Source organism: Sciurus carolinensis, chromosome 12, assembly GCF_902686445.1.
Source record: "Sciurus carolinensis chromosome 12, mSciCar1.2, whole genome shotgun sequence".
NCBI lineage: Eukaryota > Metazoa > Chordata > Mammalia > Rodentia > Sciuridae > Sciurus > Sciurus carolinensis.
This window is the reverse complement of record NC_062224.1, coordinates 113,468,873-113,493,710: the sequence shown is the minus strand read 5'-3', so window position 1 is coordinate 113,493,710 and position 24,838 is coordinate 113,468,873. Positions and strand designations below refer to the sequence as shown.

The window sequence follows — 24,838 nt, the reverse complement described above, 5'->3', positions numbered from 1 at the left end:
GGAACATTACAGAAGTGCTACTCTCAAGTGTTTATCTGAAGCTCACATAATTGCTTTTTCTAAGCCAAAAAATTTAACTTTTCAATCTCAATAGACAATAAGAGAAAACTGAAAATAAGGATCTTCAAGTAAATGAGTATCCTCTTGACAGAAAATCATGCTGTTTAGTTTCAACATTAGTCCCCAAAAGAGATAAGATAGTTACTAGGATTCAGGGCAGTGGATCCATGGCAGTCAGCAGAGGTGGGAGTAACGGACATTTAATTTAGTTTTAGCAAAATACTTCTGTGGGAACACTGGGCCTTACAGCATCTACTAAGCTTTGATTTAATAACATGAACACCACTATAGTTAATTAAAATTATGAAAATGTAAAGAAGAGATTAAAACCAGCAACTTTTCATAGCAGTGTGGAGGTCTAAGACCCTAAGAAATATCACTTGCAGGTTTAAGAGGGATGCACTAATTTCTTGAGGAACTCGAGAGAAAATCTGCCATTTTATTGTCTGAAAGCACGGATAATAATGACAAATACCATCAGGGTCGGCCGGACAGTGTAGTAGTTAAAGCCTCCAAACAGTTCGTACTTTATTAAAGGAAAATGCAAGCCTGTGCTGACGGCTGCACTCTGAGTGCCTTAAAGAAGAAATTCTAATTCTTCACACGACTCGTCCGAAGAGGCACAGGTACTACTACTAAAGATGCCTTTAAAACTAACTCAGCTAAAGTCAACTTACTGAAATGTAAGACTAACAACACGTGGACTACCAAAATGATTTTTTTTTTCTTTGTTTTCAGGAGGAGAAAAACACAAGATACTGCCTGTCAGCCGTGAAATTAAAGGCCATGAGAAGTAGAAAAGGACATTCTAATACCACATCACAGATATTCTGCAAAACCCATCCCCTCCGCTCTCCAGGCTCTGCCTGGACCATCGTGGCGGTCTTGCCTTGAAAGCCGTGCCTGCCTGCCTCCTCCTCCTGCTTGCTGGGGGCACTGCAGGTTCTGGATGGGCCACCTGTGGATAGGGAAAGCCCTCCTCTAGGTCACTAGGCAACTCCTGCACTCGACCACGGCACCCGCTTCCTCTGGGCAAACGCCTCTCTCGGGTCCTTTCCCAGCAACTCCTCGAGGTCGTCCAGGTCCCAAGTCCCTTCGCTCAGGAGCTGCAAGGCTGATGGCGGGCGGCGAGGCCCCGGGCGCTCGGCACGCCGTGCAGCTCGGCCCGGCCGCACCTGTTGCAGGTGCGCGCTGCTGCGCCGAGCGGCCATGCGCGGCCGGGTCCGGCCATACGGGCGCCTGACGCGGCTGGAGCGCCCAGGCGGGCGTGCGCGGCGGGCCTCTCGCGCCGCAGGACTCGGCTCGGAAGCCGGCGGCACCAGCTCGCCAGCTTGGAGGAAGCCTCGACTCCGCCCTCGGTACAAAGCCGCCGCCGTCGCCGCCCGGGCTCGGGTCTGGGCCTGCCCTCCGCGCCGCGCCCCGGCGGACGGCGGCTCCACCCGCAGCGGCGCCCCGGCTCGCGGCCCCGGCGCCAGGCTCCCACTTACCTGTGGAGGGCGGCGGGGAGGAGGCGCAGGGCCCTGGCTCCGACCCTCGGCCCCGGCTGACACCAACCGCCCGCGCTCCCGCCGCAGCCCCCACGCCACCACCTTCCGGGGTCGGGTCCCTGGGACACCACAGAGACGGGCCCGGAAACGGCCCGAATGCCAGGCTTCGCCCCTCCGACGCCAGCACTGAGGCGAACGAACCCGGAACCGAGGTAGAGCGCCGCACAGGTGACTCTCAAGCCGTTGCCATCTTGAGTGTGGGCGCCAGGACGGCCCTGCCTTTCCGTTACGGCTCTCCGCAGCTAGGTTGGTCCGTGAAGATGTCTCTTCTGCCGCGCTTTGTATTGCATGCGCGTCTGTCTTGATTTTAAGTTCTAGCTTTTTTAACCAGGCACTTTTAATTTCGTTTCCGCCCGAACCCAAAATGGCCGCCGGCGGCCTCCAACAAATACAGTAGCGAGGGGCGGGGCGGAGAATAGGAGCGTGGAGCGGGGCGGGGACTCTCGGGAGGCGATGCCCCGCCCCGCGTTCCTGATTGGCTGCGCTGCGCTGGCCAATCGTATTCGCGGACCCGGCGGAGGCTGTCAGAGGTCCGGGGCCTCGGCCGGATCCTGAGACTGACCGGGGTCGCGGTTCCGCGGAAAGGAGAAGAGACTGTTTCTAAGGTTAGCGGCCCTGTAGGGTGTTAGGAGAATAAAGTGTGCTTACGTAACGGTTGTGAAGCTGCGTGGCGCAAACTTCGCTGCTAAACGTCTGCACGATGCCCTCTGGTTGTGGGCGCTGCTACTTACAGCTTGACAGCCACAGGTTGACCGCCCAGCCTGAATTATTGGGGGTGTGCAACTTAAACATCCTCGCTGGCCCGCAGCAGTAGCTGGAGAGATTTACGATGGATAAGGAAAGGACTCCATGATGTCTTCAGGTTAAAGGAGAACACATACCGAATTTTGTATTAAACAAAATATTATTAATATTTTTATAAATATTTATTTATTTAATATAAAATATTAAACAAGTATTTATGAGGAGATGAACACAAACATGAGCTTGGTGAAGTCCAGGCTGCACGAAGAGCACCGTCCTCTGGATAGAATGTGAGCTGCACACACGATTTTAAATGTTCTAGTAGCAACTGTAAAAACAGTAGAAAGAATGGAGTTAATTATGATATTATATTTCAACTCAAGATAGCCAGAAGATTGTTACTTAAACATACACTCAATATAAACTTACTTTTCCTGTGCTGGGGCTCGAACTCAGGTCCTCCAGAGTGCAAGGCCCCTCTGCCACTGAGTTACACCCCCAGCCTAACATAAACAACTATTAATGAGATTATTTATTCATAGTGAAGCAGACTGAATTTGGGCCCCCCTCTGAATTAAGAAGAGCTTCCTCCTCCTAAGAGGGAAAGCCAAAAAGCTGTCCCATTCCATGGCCAAGAAGCTGGGAGCAAGGGTTCCTCTGGCCTAACACAGGTTAACTAAATTCGCATGGGTACATTTCCTACCTTTCATCTCACTTCACTGCTGCCCCTCCCTTCTCCCCCGCCTCCTCTCCTTTAAAAGTTCTATTCGCCTTCAGGGACTTTGAAGTTGGAACTTTTGAAACAATTTTCTTCTATCTTCCTTCAAAGCTGGCTTTGAATAAAACCAATTTTCCTACTAATTTGATCCCTATTTCTGGAATAGTGAGCACTATAGCCTACCCTCTTTCCCTCCAGAGAGGTAGTAGAGACACTTAGTAACAATAGGTTGTTGGTACTGTCTTCAAACTGAAGTGTATTTTTTGCAGCTTAAACTAGCCACATTGTGATCATCTTAGTCACAGGTAGCTAGGGACTACAGTACTGAGTGCAGCTCTAGGCAGTCTGACCACCATCTTGCACCAGATCTTGAGAAACAGAAGTACAGTGTGGGATCCTTCTACTTTGTACTCAAAAGCAGCAACTGCAAACCAGAAACCCTCCAGATAAGTGGTAAAGCCATGGTCATTAGGGTGAAGCCTCAGGCAGCCTCTTGAAGGGCCCAGGGCTCCTTAAATTTTTACATCTGGTTTAAAAAATGGAGAGCAATCTTCAAAATGTTTTAGACAATTCACCTATCTTGCATATTTTTTTAGGCCATCTCTAATTTTCATCATCATAAATAACAAGTTGTTATTTTGCCACTTTAAAAGAAAAAATTCTGGCACCATGATAATGACCAAAACATCTGGTGTCTCCAGAATTCAAGGTGGCTAAAGTATATGTGGCTTCGTCTCTGGAATGTGTACATTTGGTGTGGTGCTGGCTGGCTTCCCAGGAAGGTGGATCCTTAACAACCTAGAATGCTAGCTGCTCCTAGGTTGTAGCTCAGCGAGCTAAACCACATAGAATATTACACCGGCCATGCAGAAATAGCTTAGGTTGTCCATCAGAAGTATCCTGTGAAAGGCACTGTGTAAGCATCCATAGTTAAATCCCCTGAAACCCCATCAGGGTGGAGCTAGAGTTTATAGCTACTCCCAGAGAAAGACCTAAAAAAAAAGCCAAATCATAGGACACACATGGCATAGGGCTACCAGCTCCAGCATCCACCCCAGTCTCCTCCCACTTCACTGCTCACCTTCACTATAGAGGTGAAGAAACCCGAATGATCTCTTTCTGAGCCTCTCAGCTGGGTGGTTCTGGCCAGTGAGACACGGTTAAGAAGGACTTAGGCTCTTCACTTTTTACCTACAAGTGTCCAATGGGTGGCTGAACACTGAATTAAAGACTTGGCATCTATGCCTCCATTTTGCATCCATCTTCTTTTCTCCAGTGTCTCCTTGGATTCCAGAACAAGAACTGATGTGATAAACATCTTGTGATTACCCCCAGGCAACAGCAACTTTCTCATCCTGAACAAGGCCTGCCGGACCCATCCTGAGATCACCGTGGGCAGACCACACTTGATCAAGGCCACCTGCTTTGGAAGCTGTGCAAACCCGGGCCCTTGCCCTCATTTCCCTTCGTATAAAATCTCAAAGTCATTCTAGTCCCTGGGGGATAAGGCTGAGGACATGGGTACCCCTGTCTTCCAGTGTAGCTACGCAGATTAAAGTTACCTTTTCTGCTTGCTTTTTGTGGCTTGTGGCCCACACTGATTTATTGGATCCCTGGAGTCAGTCCTCTGGCCTAGGACTCCAGGGATAATGGCAGCATCCTAGAGGACCTGGGGGTGATGGCAGTGCGCCAGGGAAAGCCTCCGCCTTCCTGGTCAGGGGAATGAATGTGGGTGACGTGATGGCAGCCACCCAAGCACCATGGGACAATAAGCCAACAAGCCAAGGTGGTAGAGGTGAGAGACGGGAGGAGTGGGATCCCCTTAGCATGTCATGCTGTCCCGGGAGGATTCATCAGGGGACTAGAAATAAGTCCCGTCGACCAGCACGTGACTCTTGTGCAGCAGCAGAGGTGCCCACCTGGCTCCCTCGACCCTTACCTCTCAGCCTTGTGGCGTCACCATCTGTCCCTGCTCCCCAGCCCTTATGTGGCAGAGCTCCTGGGTGGCCTCTGTCCTCCAGCACTTCTTCATTTCCCCAAATATTAATGACAAAGGGAACTTCACTGCCGATTGAGTGGGAGGGAGAAACTCCCAAGGAGTCACCTCCTCACTTATTCCCTCCTGATGCCACTCCAGTCTCTAAAAAGTCACCTGTGAAGACCCTGTATTAGATTCCAGACTTACAGAAGTTACAGGTTAACTCAGACATTTTTGTCCAGCAAGGATGCAAATAATTCTGTCCAGTGAACACTTGATTCTGTAGGAAGATAGGACCATGTTCTAATAGCACATAGAGTGTCCAGCCTCCTAATTAGAGTTTAATGACAAAATCTTTCACAAATTATCTGCATCTGGAACTGGTTTGAAATGCTAAACCTGGTGTCCCTTTCCCAAGTGTATAGATTACTGGACTTGTAACGGTGTCCACTTTATGCTTTGAATATAGCCCTTGCTGCTCAGCCACTGGGGCTTATTTTTAAAATTGATGTGTTTCTTTCTCTTCCTTTCTCCCTCCTCCTCCCTAATCTCTCCCTAATCTTGGGGAAACAAGATCACCTTTCTTCCCCATCCGAGGTAAAGTTATCTGTCCTGAGCATGCACTCACCACAGGAACAGTAATTCAGGCTTAGGGATGGTACCAGAAGGTCTAAGAAATGACTGTCTCCCAAACTAACAAGCGAATTACAGCTGTAGACAGAGACCACATGGGGTGTGGCCTTCGAATCACCTCTTTAAACACCCCCCTCCCCATTCCCCATGATGGGCAGAATCACAGCCTCTGGGACAGGAGTTCCCTGTGTTTCTCTCTGCTAGCAAAGCAATAAAATATTTTTTTCCCTTTTTCTCAAAGCTGTGTCATTATTGGAATGGTCTTGGGGACAAGGACCGAGTTTTCGGTAACAGATTCACTAGAGCCTTGTACTCTGATCATGGAGCATGTTGGTCCACTCTACCCTTCTTGACATTACTCATTTTGGTGACAGATTCACCTTTTTTTTCTGTCCTCTATATTTAGACTTTATGTTACATAACAAACTGTGATTTGATATACCACTTCGGTAATGCAGTCTCTCAATTTCAGAATTATTCCCAGCTCCAGCCACTGTCTTTCTCAGAACTTAGTTAGTTCAAGGAGAGAGTGATGTTGCCCTCCCAAAAGGGCTGGAAACTCCAGAGACACCACCAAGACGTGAAGTCTAACCAGGCAGCACAACAGTTAGCAGCTGGTCTCTTCGACCAGGCAGACCTCGTGCACCCTTGACTGCCTTCTCCAGATGCACGGGCAGGAGGAAGGAGCTTCTTGGCCCTGTTGTTCTACTTCAGAGGAGTCGCTCTTCCTGCTCCAGGTCTGACCGCCACACTTTCCTTGGAGCGGTTCTTTGGACTGACACGCTGTACTTTTATTTACCTCCTGAGGCCTAAATATCTCGGCTCCATCTGATTCAGTTGCATTGATCTAGGTCGACATGCCAGTTTCTGAGTTTCAGAGAGGTGATTTCTCCTTGTGTTATGAAGCTGGGGCCTTCTGAGAAACTGAGGCACTACAAAGACTCCTTCTTCAAACCCCAATTCTTCTGATCAAGAAGGATTTCAGACATATCACTCAGAGCAATAAGTATGTGTTTATTGAAGGGATAGGAAAAGGGAAGGGGACACTCTCAATGGACAGAGTGGGTCCTCTCAGAGAGGTGAGGGACAGTGTTCCTCTTCTGCAGTCCAGTTTTATTGGGGATCCCACAGAAGTTTCCAGAGCCCCACCCAGGTCCACCTCTTGACTTCTAACTGCCAGCAGAGTGACATCAGACTTTTGAGTGCCCACTGTCATGACAACTCTAGGTCACTTTGGCTCATGCCAACCGGTTCTAATTGGATGCTTAACCATATCTTCTTACAGAAGTCATGGTTAGGAGGAACTGTCCTTATCTCCCAGAGTTTTGGGATCTGATACAAGTCTCCTCCCTCAGGGTCACTTGAGTTCCTCTTATCAACATTACTTTGGGCCTGCGTTTCTCCTGCAGTGAACCGGTGGTTAGCTGAGGAATGTGACATGTCCTGTCCACATAGTCTGGGCAGGGATGTAGGTAAATTGCTTCTTGGAAAAGAAAGTATGAGGGGTCAGCACAGTGGGCCCACTTTAGAGAATTTTTCTCTTAACCTCATGTTCCACCATCCTCAACTGTCTGTTCCTAAAACTTGAGTCCTCTGATGCATTCTTTATACACATTTATTTATGTTACTGGGGTCAGAGGTTCAGTCCATGGTGGGCTGACTCCATGGCTCAGGGGCTGAGGTGAGGCAAGTCATGGGGAAGGGTGTGGTGGAAGAAGGCCGTTCAGGACATGGCAGCCAGCAAGCAGGGAGGATGAAAATTCACTTCGCTATCTTCGGAGACACTAGCATCGAACTAAGGTGGAGTGAGCGGAAGTGCTTATGGTGTCTGCCCTGGAAGCACAGACTTCTGATGCAAATCTTACAGGTGCCGGAGCCTGAAGTGCACGCTGCTTCATAACTCAAAATGCAAAGACTCCTCTTGGGATCTTGCTCCAGGAAGGAGTTTGGGGCAACCACCCTGTTACGTTGTTCATATCTCCTCTGAAACACTTCAGCATGGCGAGAGAGACACGCCTGTGTTGATTTAGATCTGTCCTGCTCTGCCACTGCGACTTATTTTAAAAACGAACATGTTTCTGTCTCTTTCTGCTCTCTCCCCGACCTTCGCCTCCCTGTTCTTGAGCACGCACCACTGGCACCACATGACCCTCCAGACAGGGAACACGTGGGCTGCAGGCTTCCATGGCCTCCTCAAACCCCCTCCTCCTCCTGATGCGCAAATCAGCCTCTGGGACAGGCCTCCCTGTGTTTCTCCTTTGCGAGGAAAGCAATAAAACTTCTTTTCATTTTTCTCAAAGCTGTGGCCTTGTTGGATGGACACCGGGCCGAGGGCCGAGCTCTGGGTGACAGCCCGACCCCGCATGCCGGCCTCCTGTGGTGGCTTCAGCATGCCGGGCAAGCTCCGCCCCAGGACCTCTGCCCCTCTTCCCTTGCACCCACTCCCTTTTCCTGGATACCAACTAGGCCGAGTCTCTCACTCCCTTCTACTGTGCTTGATGCTCAAATCTCCTCTAACATGCTCTGGACCCTGACTCGCCCCGTTGACCTTTGCCCTTTGTCGGGACCACTCCTGGTACCTCTTCTTATGGTAACTCCTGCATATTTCCACAGCACTTCCCGCCTGTAACAGCCATGTACTATGTTTTATAGATTGTAAAAACAACGATTTTTCTTGCTTTAACATCCTGAGAACTCTGAATGTATTTTACCATAAAGAGTGTTTTTTTCTTCAGTGACTAGCAAATGCATTTTTGTTCCTTAAATGTGATGGTATCTTAGGTTAGATAAAATGCAGCAATTTGCTTATCTATTATGCCATATATATTTTTGAGGGGGGTCGGTAGAGGAGTACTGGGGATTGAACCCCGAAGTCCTTAACCACTGAGCCACACCCCCAGCCCTTTTCATTTTTTATTTTAAGACAGGGTCTCGCTAAGTGGCTTAGGGCCTCACTAAGTTGCCGAGGCTGGCTTTGAACTTCCAATCCTCCTGCCGCAGCCCCTGGAGCTACTGGGATCACAGATGTGTGCCACAGCACCTGGCCTCTTGTGTGTTTTTGAGGCAAAAAAAAATTACCTTTGACTTTGAGATAGGCCAAGGAGATGACCAGGGCTTGCTTTCTGTGCAGTTCTGGATTAGAGTCATGTTGACAAAGCTATGTTACTACATTGTTTTGGGGGGATGGGGAAGGCGGGTGCCAGGGATTGAACTCGACCACTGAGCCACATCCCCAACCCTGTTTTGTATTTCATTTAGAGACAGGCTCTCACTGAGTTGCTTAGTGCCTTGCTGTTGCTGAGGCTGGCTCTGATCTCTGGATCCTCCTGTCTCAAGGCATTGGGATTCTAGGCGTGCACCACCGCAGTGGGCATATTACTGCTTTTGCTCCTTACCATTTTTAAGGAGGAGTGGTTAACTTCTTAATTTTTATTCATTAACAATGCAAATAAGTTTGCCTGGCACAATAAACAAACTTAATGGTAACCAGTGTATTCTCCTTAGGCCATTAAGCCAACAATGGCAGCAATATATAAAAACAAGTAAGCAAATCCCAAAGACTTTAGAGCCCTGCTGATAAGCTTTTGCTCCCCATTTTGGTACTAAAGTTTCTCTGAATTATTTTCCTTTCTTTGGTTCTGGGGATTCAACCCAGGGACGGCCTACCACTGAGCTACACCCCCAGCCTTGAAAGTGTTTTTTTATTTGGACATGGCCTCACCAAGTTGCCCTGGCTGGCCTCAGACTTGCCACCCTCCTGCCTCCGCCTCCTGAGTTTCTGGGATTTTAGGTGTGTGCATACCATGCCCTGCCAGCACTCCTTGACACATATTCGTTTAGTTGTTGGTGGACCTTGATTTTATTTATTTATTTATTTATACGTGGTGCTGAGAATCGAACCCAGGGCCTCACGCGTGCCAGTGCTCTACCACTGAGCCACAACCCCAGCCCAGCTCTTCTTTCTTTCTTTCTTTTCTTTTCTTTTTTTTTTTTGGGGGGGGGTGCTGGGGATGGAACTCAGGGCCTTGTGCTTGCGAGGCAAGCACTCTACCAGCTGAGCTATCTCCCCAGCCCTTCTTTCTTAATAATTATTTTCATCACAGATCTTTTTAGTGCTTCCATTTACTTCTCTTTCCCAACTTTGCCTTCCATGGTAGGGTAACAGGGTCCACGTTATGCTTTGACTATGTCCCTCGCTGCTGGAAAACTGACCTGCTTGTTCTCCTCCCTGACCTTCTCCTCCCTGATCTTCTCCCTCATTGAATTCCTTTGACTCCCCTCTTTAAAACCCCTGGTCCCCCTGATGGGCAGAATCACAAGCTCTACAGGAGTTCCCTGTTTTTCTCTTTTGCTAGGAAAGCAATACAAATTCTTTTTCCTTTTTCTTAAAACCATGTCCTCGTAATTGGATTGGCATCAGAAACTAGGACTGAGATTTTGGTAACAAATTTGGTGACTACAAAGGGACCCAAGAGCTGACCCCACTCTGCTTTCTTGGGAAGGCCTGGCCCTCCAAGCAACACCAATTTCATGCTGATGCAAGGTAGTGGGAACTTGTTGAGAGTCAACTACTGGAGAGTCAGGAGACAGATGAGTTTGCTTCCGGCTGAACTGGAGGAGTTATTCCTGTGAGTAAAGGAAGAGACTGAGGGACTTTCCCAACACTGCCAAAGCTCCATTTGCTTCAGAGAACTCCTGCCTTCTCTCCCTGAATGGTACAGGTTGCTCCATCTTGGCCCACTTTGAGAAAAATGAAACTCGATGCAGTAGAGTTGCGACACCGTTGGCCATCTGGTAAGTCCCCCAGAGTACAAACCAAGACCCTTGACTCCACTCATCTGGTTCCCTTTGAGGTAACATCTGTGGCACCACTGGTGTGGGAGTCAGTGTTAAGTCAGACTTGGAACCCAGGGACTTTTCCCCTCCCTTCTAGTCTGTTCTAGGTTCTCATCTGTTGGTGTTGGGTTTGGAAATTCCCTCTGGTTGTCTCAGTGTGTTTGTTTGTATCTGTTACTGCCCCTTTTAAGACATGGGCAGTACTGTGCTGTTCCCATAGGTAGTCGCTTGGGAAAGATCTTGGTTGGCCTATTTTAAAGGTTCCTGTCTAATGTTCATGGTTTGGGGGGTCCTCTGTGGTTGTTTGCCTCTGTGTTTCTTTTTTTGTATGATTTTGAAGTTGGAGTTGGTCTGCCAGAGGTAAAGTGAGTGGAAGAAGGGCCACCTCTAGGTATACGCCTAAGAAAAAGACGATGTTCTACTGTAATGATCTGGCCTTTGAATGGCTTTCTAAATTACTATACAGTCTCACAGTTGGAGTTGGTCTGTCAGAGACAAAGTAAATGGAAGAAATTCTATACGTGCAGGTCTTTCTGTTTTGCAGGTTTCCATCTGTTACCATGGTTTTGGGGATCCTTTCTGATCATCTCTGGTTTTTTTGCTTGTTTGATTGTTTTTCTCTTTTCTTTCTTTCTTATCTCTTTCTCCCTCTCCTCCCACCCCATCTTTTGTATCTGTTATTGGCCCTTTAAGACATGGGCCATGATACATTGATCTTACCAGTAGTCTCTTGGGCAGATACCTTGGCTGAATGGACCATCTACAGGTATAATCCTGTCTAAGAGAAAAATGTTTTACTGGAACAAGATCTGACCTTTGAATGTTTTTTTTTTTTTTTTTTTCTGGATGATTACTCAGTCCTGCAGGTGGAGTTGGTCCGTCAGGGGTGAAGCAGATGAAAGAGGTTCTGCATGTACAGGCATTCATGCAGTTGCATGGTAAGGAGTCTGAACAGTCGAAACTAAGTTGAGGATGCACAAAGGCATTGCCCGTGGTGTGCAAGGACAGACTACCAGAACTGGAGTCCCCTCGGTTTCTCCTTTGCAAGCAAAGCAATAAAACTTCTTTTCCTACAAACATGTCCTAGTTATTGGATTGGCATTGGGGAAAAGGACTGAGCTTTTGGTAACAGTAGGGAGTAGATAGAGTCCATGAGGCATGAATTCCTCAGTCTAGTGACATTGTCAGCAGTAAAGCCATGACAGTGTGCACAGCCAAGTGACAAGAAAAACACTGGTGTCACAAAAGCTCAAGGGACAGTCACCACCACTTCTGCTTTTGACAGGAGAGGAGTGGAAGAGGAAAGGCTTGTTTGCCTTTCTTAAACTCTCTGAGAAGTAGGAAAGCTGCAAACCACTAAAGGAACCAGGTGTGAACCTGAGGCCATCCGAGCAGCTCTAAGCCATGCACAGGAACAAGGTGCTCATACCAGGCATTAGGCCAAGAAGGGCTATGTGAAAGACACACAAAGCCACCAGAATTCAGATGGAGTCCCCGTGTCAGCCCCACAAAACAAAAGTAAAGAAGGCCAGAGGTCCAGAAGGAAGGTTCTCACACCTGAGTGCCCAATGGTAGCACAAAAAACTGCCAGACCCATAAGCTTGCAAAAGAGGCCACTGAAACCTTACTCAGAAAGCACTGCCACTGTCTGTCCACACTTGGGCAAACAGTTATAATAATGAATATAATGAACATGGCTGCTCTTGCTATTGATTACTGTGGCCAAAGGTCATTTTTTTTTCTCAGAATCTGATGTGATGCTACTTCTCACTTGGTCTTTAAAACTTCCTCTTTTCCCAGTTGCTGAATATGCCCCCTGGCCACTCTGACATGCATGCTGCCTTTATATGCTCTGCTGTTCACAAATAGCAGCATTCTTTGGAGAATCCCTTTCCTGATTTGTATTTAGGTTAAAAGAAGTTAGGTGGGCCAGGGGCCTAGCTCAGAGATAGGGCACTTGCCTAGCATGTTCAATCCCTAGCAACTGATTATACTAACAGTTTTCTGAAAAGAACAATTAAAACGAAAGGAGAAGCTACAAAATCAACTCTCAGAAGAACTGCTGGGCTTAGGAGTGAATCTGAGAGAGGTACAGGGGTCGCTGATACTCTTCTGCTCCCCCTGGTGGTAAATGCATGGTGCTCCTCTGCTTTTTTGAGAGGAGCTGAAGTCGCTGATGCTCTTCTGCTCCACCTGGTGGTAAATGCATGATGCTCTCTGCTGTTTTGAGAGGAGCTGAAGTCACTGATGCTCTTCTGCTCCCCCTGGTGGTAAATGCTTTGTGCTCCTCTGCTTTTTTGAGAGGAGCTGAAGTTGCTGATGCTCTTCTGCTCCCCCTGGTGGTAAATGCATGGTGCTCCTCTGCTTTTTTGAGAGGAGCTGAAGTTGCTGATGCTCTTCTGCTCCCCCTGGTGGTAAATGCATGGTGCTCCTCTGCTTTTTTGAGAGGAGCTGAAGTCGCTGATGCTCTTCTGCTCCCCCTGGTGGTAAATGCATGGTGCTCCTCTGCTTTTTTGAGAGGAGCTGAAGTCGCTGATGCTCTTCTGCTCCCCCTGGTGGTAAATGCTTGGTGCTCCTCTGCTTTTTTGAGAGGAGCTGAAGTCGCTGATGCTCTTCTGCTCCCCCTGGTGGTAAATGCATGATGCTCTCTGCTGTTTTGAGAGGAGCTGAAGTCGCTGATGCTCTTCTGCTCCCCCTGGTGGGGAACAGGATAACCACAAAAAGGGGGCCATCAAACACACCGAGCAGTTACAGGTTCACAGCAACTCTGAAATGCTGCTGGGTACATCTGCTAGTTCCTTTTACTCTGAGCCTATTTTGTGTCCTTGGAATGGTTTCCTATTCCATCCCCAACTGCTAGGCCAGTGATTTGCAGCAACTTAAAGCAATTCTGTCTCTCTGAAACACAGAAGAAACAGTGTTTTAGACTTTTCCACCAAGTCCCACACTACATAAGTGCTAATCCTGTAATAATTTCCATATGCTGCATTGTATCAGTCAGGCCATTCATTTTCTGATCAAACTCTGACGGATACAAGACAATTAAAATAGCTGACCCTGTCATTCCCTGAATTTTCTTTGGTAGCATTACTTGCTGTGGATTTTGAATCTTAGAACTGAGGTTGATCCCTGTGGGTTCAGGAATGGTGCAGCAGCCAGAGGTGGGAGTTTGATGTAAGGAATTCCAGGGGACACAGACGAATGTGTAGCCTTAGAAAAACAACTGCTTTCTATCTAGTTAGAAGTCTCTTGGTTGGAAAGTCTCATAGTGGAAAGTCTGGTACTCACAACCATAGCAAAGAAGCTTCTAATAGACTTTGGATCAGATTAAACATTGAACATTCCAGAGCAATGACCCAGAAATTGACCCAATTAAAATAACAGTGGCACTTCAAGGAAAAGTCCAAACTGTTACATTCACAAGGACGTGGCAATGCAAACACGGGTTTTCCGCTATTCTAAGGGACGGAACGGATGGCTATGTCAACTGAGATCAAGGGGAAACCTCTGCTAAAAGGAAACAACTCTGGCATGATTTGCAGTGGAAACAAAGACTACTTTTAGGTCAAGGGTGGTGATGCCACCATAACCTGAAATTAGGCTGAATGCTGGGCTCTGCCTTCTATTCCACCTTCCCTCATCGAAGGACCACACCAATCAGCACAATGTGCTGAGCTCAGGAAGTTTCAAGGAAGACAGAATAGGAAGCCACATGATTGTACCTGATGAACTGGCTCTATGGTCAAGTGAATGGAAACAAAATGGCTAGATAATTAATGTAAAAACTAATTTAGGAAAAAGAGGTTTCAAAAGACTGGCCATATATTTAGATACCAAGCAAATGAGGAAGTTTGTAAACACACAATAGATGCTCTAACTTGATCCAAAAGCCCATAGAAAGGAAGACTGAGACAATGGGGTGAATTTGATCCACTGAATCCTTTCATGAAAGTGTCTCAGAGGGGGGGCTCATGCAACATCCTGAGTGTTGGGCACCCCCGTGTGTGTAACTGAGGTGCAAAAATTCACATCTAAATTAGTGAAAGCCAAATAAAAATAAAATACACTCCCATTTAGTGTTACAGCTTGTCAAGTATCATGAGCAGATCCTAGGGCTGTGTTCCCAGGGGACTGTTTCTGAAGGAACATGGGACGTGGGTGGAAAACAAGGACACAGCCTTCATTACTCACTCACTGCACTCAGGGCTAGCAGGGGCAGGTGCCTTGGCCTTAGCGACTTGCTGAAGTGCAATTGAGTGTCAGAAGAATTGTGGGCAAGGTGTGCACCCCCTGAGACACTGACACTGACCAGGAAGCCCCCATCTTTTATTAACCACAAAATCTATTCAACAATGAACAAGTAACATGATAGACAGTGGAATTTTTTTGTTTTTATTTTGCTTGCAGTGGAGTGTAATTGGAGTAATGGAATGATAGCATGACCTATTTAAAGACAGTTGAGAAGATGTGGGGAACCTGAATTGATACAGAATGGGTAAAATGTAAACCAATGGATTAGGGAGCTAAACAAAGGATATAAAGAAGGCATTCAACCTCTGGAGACATTCTAAGGCATTTCCATCTACATCAGGGAATGATACCAACCAGATACAGAAAAGGAAGAATGATTTTCAGAATGGTTATATTTAGCTCCCTGTCCTACCCTCTCTAGCTGATGGGTCGATAGACATGTTCCCAAGCAAAAGAAGAAACACAGTTGGGAGTTGTCCCTCCGAGGAGAAAATTAATTTTCCCAGCAGGGGAGTAGGGCTGTGTGGGCTAAGTAAACACTTTCCTTTACCACCACGCCTGGCTTGGCATTGTGGGTGAAGGCAGAAGCAGGAAGAGGTAACTGAGGAACTAGGTGGCTCATATCTGGTAAAGGTGGACAATAAGAAAAAGAAGACACTAAGCAGGGTGAAGAGAAGTCGCACTTTCCCTTTTGTCACCATCTTGGCTGCAGTGTTAATAATCATAGGAGGGGTGAGACACTCTCTCTGACCAGCTGGCTGCTCAGCAACCCGTGCTCTGACCACAGGACAGCTGGTTTTGCGTGTGTGATGTGTGTGCAGGAACTCAGGTTGGTACCTTCTGCACCTTTTCTGTGGAAGCAGAGCCCCTGTGTCCTGGCGCCTGAACTATGTAGTAACTGTGGTCACATTTCAACGTCAGCAGCTGCCACATCTGCGGGACAAAGATGCAGAATCAGCAGCGCCTAGCAAACCCTCCAGTCGATTCTCAGGTCAGCAAATATTTGAGGACCTCTGCACTAGTGAAATGAGTTGATGGGGTTTGAGCAAGTTATTTTGTTTCTAATGGAAGAAAGACAACTATCCCAAACCTGAGCTGGAGCAGAACTCTGTGTTCCAATGTGATTATTTGCTCTGTTTGAAAAGAAATTAATTTTTCTGAAAAAAATAAATGCTTGATAAGCTTGTGGGAGCATTAGTATTTCTTCTGTGGGCCTGTGGTAGCCACGTGGCTAGCTGACCTGATAACAGGTTTTCTTTTGCTTCTCCCTTCTCTGTTTCACTTCTTCCCCTTTTCCTTCCCCAGTCTCAAGATGTGATTCACAGTCACGGTGGATTGTGGCTTTGAGACTAGGAAGAAAGGGAATATTTGCCCACATAGTTACCATTTCCAGTGTTCTTCATTCCTTAGTGTAGATCCATATTTCACCTGGAATCTCTTCTAAATGAAAGACTTCCTTAAGCATTTATGTCCTGTGATCTGCTAGTGATGAGTTCTTCCAACTTTTCTAGACCTGAAAATGTCTATTCATCTTCATTTTTAAAAGATATTTTTACTGGGTGCATTAGTTTTCTCCTGAGAGACAGAACCAGTAGGATAGGTAGACAGGTGATAGCTAGATACAGGGATATAAGATATATAAGATACCTACGTAAGAGGACACTGCTTATGAGAATTGGCTTGTGAGATTATGGAGGCCACAGTCCATGATATGACATTTACAAGCTGCAGAAAAGGGAAATCTGGTGATGTAACTCAGTCTGAGTTCAAAGGCCTAGGAACCAGGGGAGTCAATAGTGTAATTCCTGTTTGAGGCCAAAGGCCAGAGAACTGGTGGAGGAGGGGAGGGGGAGCTGCTGGTATAAATCCTAGAGTCTGAAGTTCAAGAAGCAGTAGCCCTGATGCCAGCAGGCAGAGATGGAAGGCCCAGGTCAAGAGGGGAGAGAATTCACTCTCCCTTGCCTGTGTGTTCTGTTCTGGGTGGCCCTCCATGGACTGGAGGGTGCCCATCCACACTGGAGAGGGCAGATCTTTGCCCAGCCTGCTGGTTTGAATGCTGATCTCTTCCAGAAACACTCTCACCCACCCACCCAGAAACTTTACCTCATATCTGGACATTCCTCAGCCCAGTCCAGTTGACACATAAAATCAACTTTCACACTGGGTTTGGGCTTCCAGGCTGACAGTTGTTTCAGTACTTTAAAGATGGTATGCCACTGTCTTCTTATTTAAATTGTTTCTGATCCTTTCTCCTCTGTGTTTGATGTGTCTTTCTAAGTGTTTTTATTAGTGAGTTAGTGACACATAACAATGAGTTCATTTTGATCCATCACCATCTCCAGTAACTTCCACCTTCCCTCCCCTCTTCGTTCCCGCTCCCCTCCTCCTACTCTACTGGTCTTTCTTCCATTAACTTATTGTTTTTTTTTTTTTTTAATTGGTGATTGATAGATACACATATTTGGTCAATTTCATTCCACAGTTTCTCCCTTGCCTCCCGCCTCCCCCTCAATTCCCTTCCTCTGCTTCATGGATCTCCCTTCTATTTTCATGTGATCCCCCCTTTTTTATTTCCTTATTTCTCTCTAACTTCAGCATATGAGAGAAAACATCTGACCTCCTTTAAAATCTCTGACTGCTTTTAAAATTTTCTCTACTGCAGGTTTTGAATTTTACTCCAGTACTGGGGATTGAATCTGGAGGTATGTCCCCACCATGCTAGGTCCCCAGCCCTTTTTATTTTGAGGCAGAGTCTCACTAAATTTCCCAGGTTGGTCTCAACCTCACAATCCTCTTGCCTCAGCCTCCCAAGTAGCTGTGATTACAGGCGTATGCCACTGTACTCAATGGTCTTGAACATTCTGACTGGCAAGTCTTGCTAGACAGTCATTGGAAAATGGTGCTGCTGCCTTTGTTAGCTTTTAACGCAGTGTAACTCTGGCCCCTGGAACAAGGGAACGAACAAGTAAGGCCAAATTGTCAACTTTCCCAATGGCAAGAATGGGTATTAAGTCACTGCTTTAGAATAGTTTATTATGTAGCAAAAGCTGATAGACTGCTCTAATGCTTTTGCCTTAAAGTTTGTATTTTCTTATATTCATGTATTCATTCCATCCCCTTTGTACTCAAATGAGTTTAGCCTACGTACAATTGGAGGTTGGCAGTTCTTTTCTATCAGTTCATTGAAGATCTTCAATTGACTATTTGCTTCTAAAGTTTTTGAGATCTGTTTTCTGCCTAAATGCAGTATCTTTTAAGTATTCTTTCTCTCTGGCCACTTCTTTTTTTGCAATTTCATGCAGAGGTGTGTGTGTGTATTTCTTGTTTTGAAAATTTCCCTTCTTACTCTGAAGATATATCTCTTCAAGTGTTGCCTCATCCCTTATAATCTTTTCTGGAACTTTTAAATATGACATTTGATTGCTCTTTTTCCTTTTGAAAGGCAGATTTAGTTCTGACCTAGAATTACAATAATTTTTTTTTTTCTGGGGATTGAATCCAGGGTGCTTTATCATGGAGCTACACCCCTATCCCTTTTTGTTATTTTGAAACAGGATCTTGCTAAGTTGCCTAGGGCTTTAAGTTCCTGAGGTTGACCTTGAACCTGTGATCCTTCTGCCTCAGTCTCCCAAGTTGCTGGGATTACAGGTGTGCGCTTTTAAAAGGTGTGGTACTTTTAAAAGTACCAGGCTTACTTTTAAAAGTCCTATGAATTCCACCACACCATTTAAGAATTACTCACACTTTATTTCCCCCCTTTAACTTCGGAAAAACCAAAGTGACTAGCCATACCTGAACTTAGCAAAATGGGTTTCTTCATCATCAGCTACCACAGGAAGGCACACAGTTTATATATCAAGGTGTCTTCAGCAGAGTCTATTTTGCTCGCGATGGTTTTATTATCTTGATTTCTCTTTCCTGAGAAGCAGGCTCCCTTGTGAAAGGCTATGACTGAAGGCTTGCTTTTCACCATCCTTGCTTTGCAGGTGCAGGCAAGCAACAGGCTGATGGGTTGGAGCAGGGGTTCAGCTCATGTCCATTTCTGGTCTTTTATTTCTTCCCATGAGCCTTTCCTGGGTCTTTGCCTTTCCCCGCTCTTTACCTGGCAAGGTAATTCCTTTCTCAGCTGGTCAGGTAAGTACGGCAGGTTCTCAATTCTGAAATACACTGGGAGGCCCAAGTCCCATGATGTCCAGGGGTAGGGACAAGGGGCTGCTGATAGGTCAGTATCCTGGCTCCAGGAGACTGGTTTCATGGACTTTGACACATTTTTAATTACTTGAATCTTTATCTCAGTGCACATTTTGGCTGGTTTTGAAAAACATAACATCATTTCCTCTTGTCTGTGTCAAACCTGTTGAACTCATCCACTGGAATTAACTATTAATACACTTAATATCTAGAATGGTTGTCCCTGTCTGACCTTTCTTGTCTTTTATGTCTTGTTCATGTTTTTGATTCCCTACTTGTTTCTTTGGATACTTTAAACACATTTGTTTCATACTCTCTCTCTGAACATTACAAGGTCTGATGGGGGAGGCACCGTCTTGCTGTCCCTCGTTTCTGCTGTTTCTCTGTGGCTTGGTTTCCTCACAGTATTGTTTCCCTGGAGGCTCCTGTTCAGTTGATTAGAAATTGTGAAAATCCTTGGAAGGTGGGGTGCAGCTCCCATTCCCATGGAGAACTGGGGTTTGTTTCTTTCCGCTTATGCAAATTTGAACTCAAAGATTCAAATATGTTTGAATTTTCAGGGGACACACTCCCTTCTTTCCCAAAGCTCAGGCTGGATGTGTCATTTTTTGTTTGACACACTTTTAAAAGACTGGTCTATTTTATGTTTCCATCTGCTCATTTTATATGCATCTGAAGACTTTATGTCTTGCATAGATTTTATTTTTGTGGTGCTGGGAATTGAACCCAGGGCCATGCACCTGTGAGGCCAGTTGCTCTACTACTGAACCATGCTCGCAGCCCTTGCACGGATTTTAAACTCAAAGTTTTAGGCACCTTACATTAGTGGTTCCCTCTAGGTATAAGGCATGTGTGTGAGCTTCAGAAGTCAATTATGGCTCTGACTTCCTCCTTTCTCTTCAGAGTTGATCCCCAGATTACTTATTTGCAAGTCTCTAATATTATTCCCTTGATTAACTTCTTGGGTTTTAAAATCATGTCATCATTATTGAATTATTTTGCCCTATATGTGAAAGTATTACTCTCAAGAGTAATATGCAATCACTTGCATTTGTTTTCAAAATCACTATATTTGCAAATCAGAGTTCAGTGTCCACACCAGTCATTTTATTGTTTCCTAGTTCCAAAGCCAGATTTGCCTTAAAGTCAGTCACAGCACCACTTTCCCTCATGAAAAGTGAAGGGAGGTATATTTTCTGGAATATTTTTTGAGAATACCCATCTTCTTTAGAAAGCAAAGCCAAAGTATTTTTTTTTTTTTTAAGTTGGTCAAGTGTAACATTTTTGAGTTCTAAACCTAGCCCTCAATGAAAACAATTCTATGGCTCATTCTCTTACCTCTTTTGCCACTCAATGCCAGACTTCTGAGGGCAGGGTGCTGGGGCATAGCTCCGTGATGGAGATCCTGCCCAACATGTACCAGGAGGCCTGGGTTCATATGCACACAAGGCTGAAGGCAGTCTGTTTCTTTGAAGATATTCTACCTTTCAAGATTTGTATGGAAATTTTAACTAAATTTTCTCAAAATTTCCAGTATATGTCATTGAAGTTAAGAATGATCTTAATTTCCAGTCAAAATCTGGTGAGGTCAGGATAATACATTATATATGGTATTTCTAAAAGTGCTCAATACCAAAACTGTTTGTAATCTGAAGTATATAAGAATTTTAGATATTCTTCCTCATTAATCTCACTAGCAAAACTTACCTTCATAAATAAGGCAATGAAAAGATCATGATTTCTTAATTTGTGAAGGCTTAAAATAATGAAAATACACAGGGAAAGTGTGCATGCCATGGAAACACGGCCCTTTCAAACTGGTCTACAGCAACGTGAAAGACGTTAGAACTACAGAATGGTGGCTTTATTTTTCTATTAATTCCATTTATGTATATCTATATTTGTACATTTGACAAATAACCCAGCAAGATATTTAGAACTGAGAAGCTACATTGGAAGGGAGGTGTCAGGCCACATCCCTGACTAAACTCAAGAGTATGGGCAAAGGCATTTCATCTCTCCTGTTCTCTGTTCTATTCACCGGTAAAAACAAGAGCTGGACAGGGCTGATTCTAAGGCCCTGTCCAGCTGCAATATTTTGTGGCTTAAATTAAGACAAATAATTGTACACATTCAAAAAGATCGACTCGGTTGTGAGTTGAAGGGCATAAACCATGTCTTAGATTCATGTTCCCTAGAGCAATGTAGACTTCCATATCACAAACTAGGTAATTAAGAAACACCTGTTGATTACAATGAAATTTCATGTGATTTTTCACTTCAAAGGACCTTTACAGCTCTACTATTCTATGTTAAAATATAAATTAAGCTACATAGTGTGGTTAGAGCAATGGGATTTTAAATTCAAGGACAGAAGTCTTGTCTTTGATGTATGTATTCCTTTTCAAACCTCATATATTCTTCTGTAGCACAAGATCGAGTAACTCTCTTTGGATTATATTTATTTGCTTGATTTTTCAAGTAAAATTTTCAATATTGTAAAACTGATGGATTATTTTGAAAACTATATTAATTACACTGCTCTCTCTACTCCTACCACCCACATTTCTCTTATAAAAAGAAGTGAACAAGATACTTAAGTGAGTGAAATACTCTGATCCTTAATTTTTCTTAATCAAGCTTTTCCATATTTATATACTAAATGGAAGAATAAAAGTCATAAGCACAACACTAATCCTGTTTCATTTATGCTAGTTGTTCCCATTTTCTATCTTACAATTAGAAAAACATGAATTCAAATAGCCTAAAAGACTATACTCATACACATAATCACTCACAGCATATGTTCCATTGTTAATCAAACTCAGAGTAATTTTGTGAAGGAAACTTGGAGGCATATAGTATGGAATAAAAGGGTGATATTCTTTTTACAAAATTTAAAGCAGTATATATATGAAATACTCAACAATATATATGAAATACTAAAGCATTTGCAAGTAAGAAAAGAAAGTACATGTAAGCACGTGACTCCTAAGGAAATGCAGTAAATACAGACATGTGACTTTGGCTCATTCATTTGCACTTTATGCATCCTTTTAATAGAAATTAAATTAGTCACTTAATGTACATAATGTAGAGTTTGTTTTCCAGTCTAGTAGCTTTTCAACATTCACTTCTGAGTCTCATGGGAAATGGTTTTCAGCATCAAGATGTGGTTGGACGAGTGAACAGCGCTAGCATCAACTCACTTGACAGAAAACAGAAAGGGCTGGAGTTCCTCTGCAGCTAACAACGTGGAAAGTAAGAAGAAACACAGACCCACAATAGTATCAACATGCATTATTAGGCCAAGATCAGCGCTGACCCAACCCACACAGACTTCTAAGCTGAGAGTACACAAGGAAAGGGATGGCTTTATCGGGACCCAAAGCCATAGTAGTAAGGTTCATCAGGGCGGAATCCGTAGGCTGTGGCAGGGCGTCCAAGAATGCCAACTGGTTGGCCAAAGCCATCTATTCCAAGGCTGAAAGAAAAAGAAAGCAGCTGTAATTTTCACTGCACATCCACAAAGCAGGTCAAGTAGGAGGCTGAGAAGTTACACCTCCAAGATTCTCTTTCTAGCAGTGATAGTGATTTACAGAGATATCATTACCAAGGATTATTGATCAAGTTAATATAGTCATTAAAATATGTATATTTACCTCTAACAAGATGTCAGAAACCTGTCATCAGGTACTAATAAAAATAAACTGTAGAATCAGATCAAAAGTTTTATTTAATAAGTTATTCACAAATGGCTGTTACGACAGAATATGAAAAGATTCTGCATGCTAGCAATGATCAGTAATACACTACTAGGGAATGGTAAAATTAAAAATGCAGTAAGGAGAGTTTAGCTATTTACTATAAGACCTCTTTTTAATTTGAAGATATAGGACTAATCTACTATTTGTAGGGACATGCAATTTGAGTTTTAACAGTGAGCTCTCACCCAGGTCAAATCGTATCATGAGTCTGAAAGAACAAGACAAGGAATTCTACAAAATTTGACAATTGTCCAGGTTTGATCTTCAAAACCTTCTGATTCCTTAATGCAAAAATATACTGAATAGTGTATCTTTTTTTTTGAGTGACATCAAGACAATTATGTTTTGCTTCCACTTATTCTATGGAAATAAAAGAAGCCCAAAGATAACCTTCAGAGTTGGAAAGATAGTCTGAAGTGCAGATACACTTTATGATTATTAAAAATTCTTCAGTCTATGAGTAAATTATTTAGAAGAAAATCCATTATTCAAAGTACTTTTTAAGGACCAGGGAATCAATTAGAAAATTGACAAAATGCTTATTTTGCCAGGCAAATATGGTAGCTATAACATGCTCATGCACAGCTCATGCAGTGAATGCTAGTGGGCTTGACTTCTAGTCAAAGGAAACCATTTATAATGTGGAAATGTAAGCTCCAGAAAAAAGCACATTTAAATGACTCAAGATTATGTGAGACTGTATTAAATGGAAAGATACTTTTCAGCAAAATCTGATTAAAATATATTCATATTGGCACTGACTTCCTCGCATTATCAAAGTGAGATTAAGTTGAAACACTTTAAAAGTAATTCTAAAATGTTAAGGTTTCAAGTGACGTGTGTGTGTGTGTGTGTGTGTGTGTGTGGACAGAATTAAAGAGTAAAAAGGAGAATCAAAATACATATAATACATATTGTTTGTGTGAATCTATTCCTTGGGAGAACAATTTCTGAAAGAAAAGTGTCAGATTATTTTTTGTACTGTGTGATCCTGGACAAGCCAACATTTTTAGGTTCCTTTCTCAAAAACTCTGCCCATATTTTCTCAAAGTTGGTTGGAATTTTTAAGTCTGCTTTTTATTTAAAAATAAAAATTCTTTCATGGAAAGAGAGGTTAAATTCTAAGAGGAGGGGAAATATTATCCTAGGGTAATAGCTGAAAAGTTGTTTCATAGGTTAGTGGAACCAGTGAATTCCTCCTCTTCATCTCTCTGCATATCACCTTCCTTCAGCCAATCCGTGTGTGTGTGTGTGTGTGTGTGTGTGTGTGTGTGTGTGTGTGTGTTTGGCAACTCCTATGAGGTTGAAATCAGAAGCCCTCGGTTAATTAATTAATTTTGTCCTCATTTCTCAGTCTAGGGGCTATGATGAGATCTCTGAAGAAGAAGGGAAGGCAAGGCACAGTGACAGTGGAGAAATCTTCAAAAGCACCTTCACAGTGGCCCCACAGAGGGCCTTTTGGCAACACCATTAGGATCCACCTCAAGGCAGATGACCCTCCACCCTCCACTCTCCACAGGATGTTTGTCTACTTCATAGGCACATGACAAGGAGCTTCTCAGCTATGATGCTGGTAGGAGTAGCCCAAGCCATTTCTTGGTGACATGGTGACCCATAACCATCAGGAGAATGTGACCTTTTTGGCAGGACAGTCTGTATGAGGAAGAGGACTTTTGATTCTCAGAGGCTGAGGCCACTCTCCACTCAAACTGCTAACTCCTGTCCCCCTCTTTAAATCTGTGACTAATAGGCAAAATTTTGATGACTATTTTCTCATGTAGTCTGCCAGCAGAGTGAACGGTAAACTACACATTACCTGATCTGTCCAATGGCCTATTCTTTTCATTGTGAATTAAAAAATGGTTATTCTGTTTTTTCTTTCTTTTTGAGTATGTTAGTTGCATTACTGACAAATTTGTGCACTCTCAAGTCAGTGAAAGCAAGACTGGCCCATGAGTACTGATGAGTCTGAGCCTGACCCTGTGCGTCTCAGTTCCTGAAGTCTAGTCTTCAAGCTACTGTGGCAAACAGCCTACCCAGAGATATCTGTGTGTGTTACAAAGCATGGGGTCAGGTTAACCTTTTTAGCTTCTTCTGTATCATTTGTGGAAGA

General features: G+C 44.4%; 3 protein-coding genes across 13 annotated transcripts in view; 1 reads left to right on the top strand and 2 right to left on the bottom strand.

Annotated features, from left to right (window-relative positions):
• Window positions 1–1,970, bottom strand: part of Scyl3 (SCY1 like pseudokinase 3) — a 32,662-nt gene extending 30,692 nt beyond the window's left edge. For 3 of the 5 annotated variants that reach the window (XM_047520464.1, XM_047520466.1, XM_047520468.1), the window contains exon 1: window positions 1,548–1,969. The gene's annotated coding sequence lies outside the window, so the exon portion shown is untranslated. Of the gene's footprint in view, window positions 1–949; window positions 1,443–1,547 lie in introns of those variants that run through there. The other 2 variants (XM_047520467.1, XM_047520465.1) reach the window with 2 other exon arrangements.
• Window positions 957–24,367, top strand: LOC124961633 (putative uncharacterized protein WWC2-AS2). Of its 5 annotated transcripts, none has more exons than XR_007104313.1 (2): window positions 957–1,857; window positions 24,080–24,367. XR_007104313.1 is itself a non-coding variant. In XM_047520470.1 (2 exons), the coding sequence occupies exon 1, from the start codon at window positions 1,270–1,272 to the stop codon at window positions 1,735–1,737; it is 468 nt and encodes a 155-aa protein (XP_047376426.1). In that variant the 5' UTR covers window positions 957–1,269; the 3' UTR covers window positions 1,738–1,775; window positions 4,346–5,894. The 5 variants fall into 5 exon arrangements, 1 of the variants encoding a protein (XP_047376426.1); XR_007104311.1 differs by lacking the exon at window positions 24,080–24,367 and adding an exon at window positions 4,346–5,894; XR_007104312.1 differs by lacking the exon at window positions 24,080–24,367 and adding an exon at window positions 4,405–5,894 and having other exon boundaries at window positions 957–2,212.
• Window positions 21,821–24,838, bottom strand: part of Kifap3 (kinesin associated protein 3) — a 135,509-nt gene continuing 132,491 nt past the window's right edge. For all 3 annotated transcript variants that reach the window (XM_047520463.1, XM_047520461.1, XM_047520462.1), the window contains one exon: window positions 21,821–22,442. Coding sequence is in view for 2 of the 3 variants with exons in the window: in XM_047520461.1 (XP_047376417.1) it covers window positions 22,334–22,442 (109 nt within the window). In the remaining variant the exon portion in view is untranslated. The remainder of the gene's footprint in view (window positions 22,443–24,838) is intronic.

What these genes read in the sequence shown, in the direction of transcription:
- LOC124961633 (XM_047520470.1), top strand. Translation starts at nt 1,270, where the DNA reads ATGCGCGGCCGGGTCCGGCCATACGGGCGCCTGACGCGGCTGGAGCGC.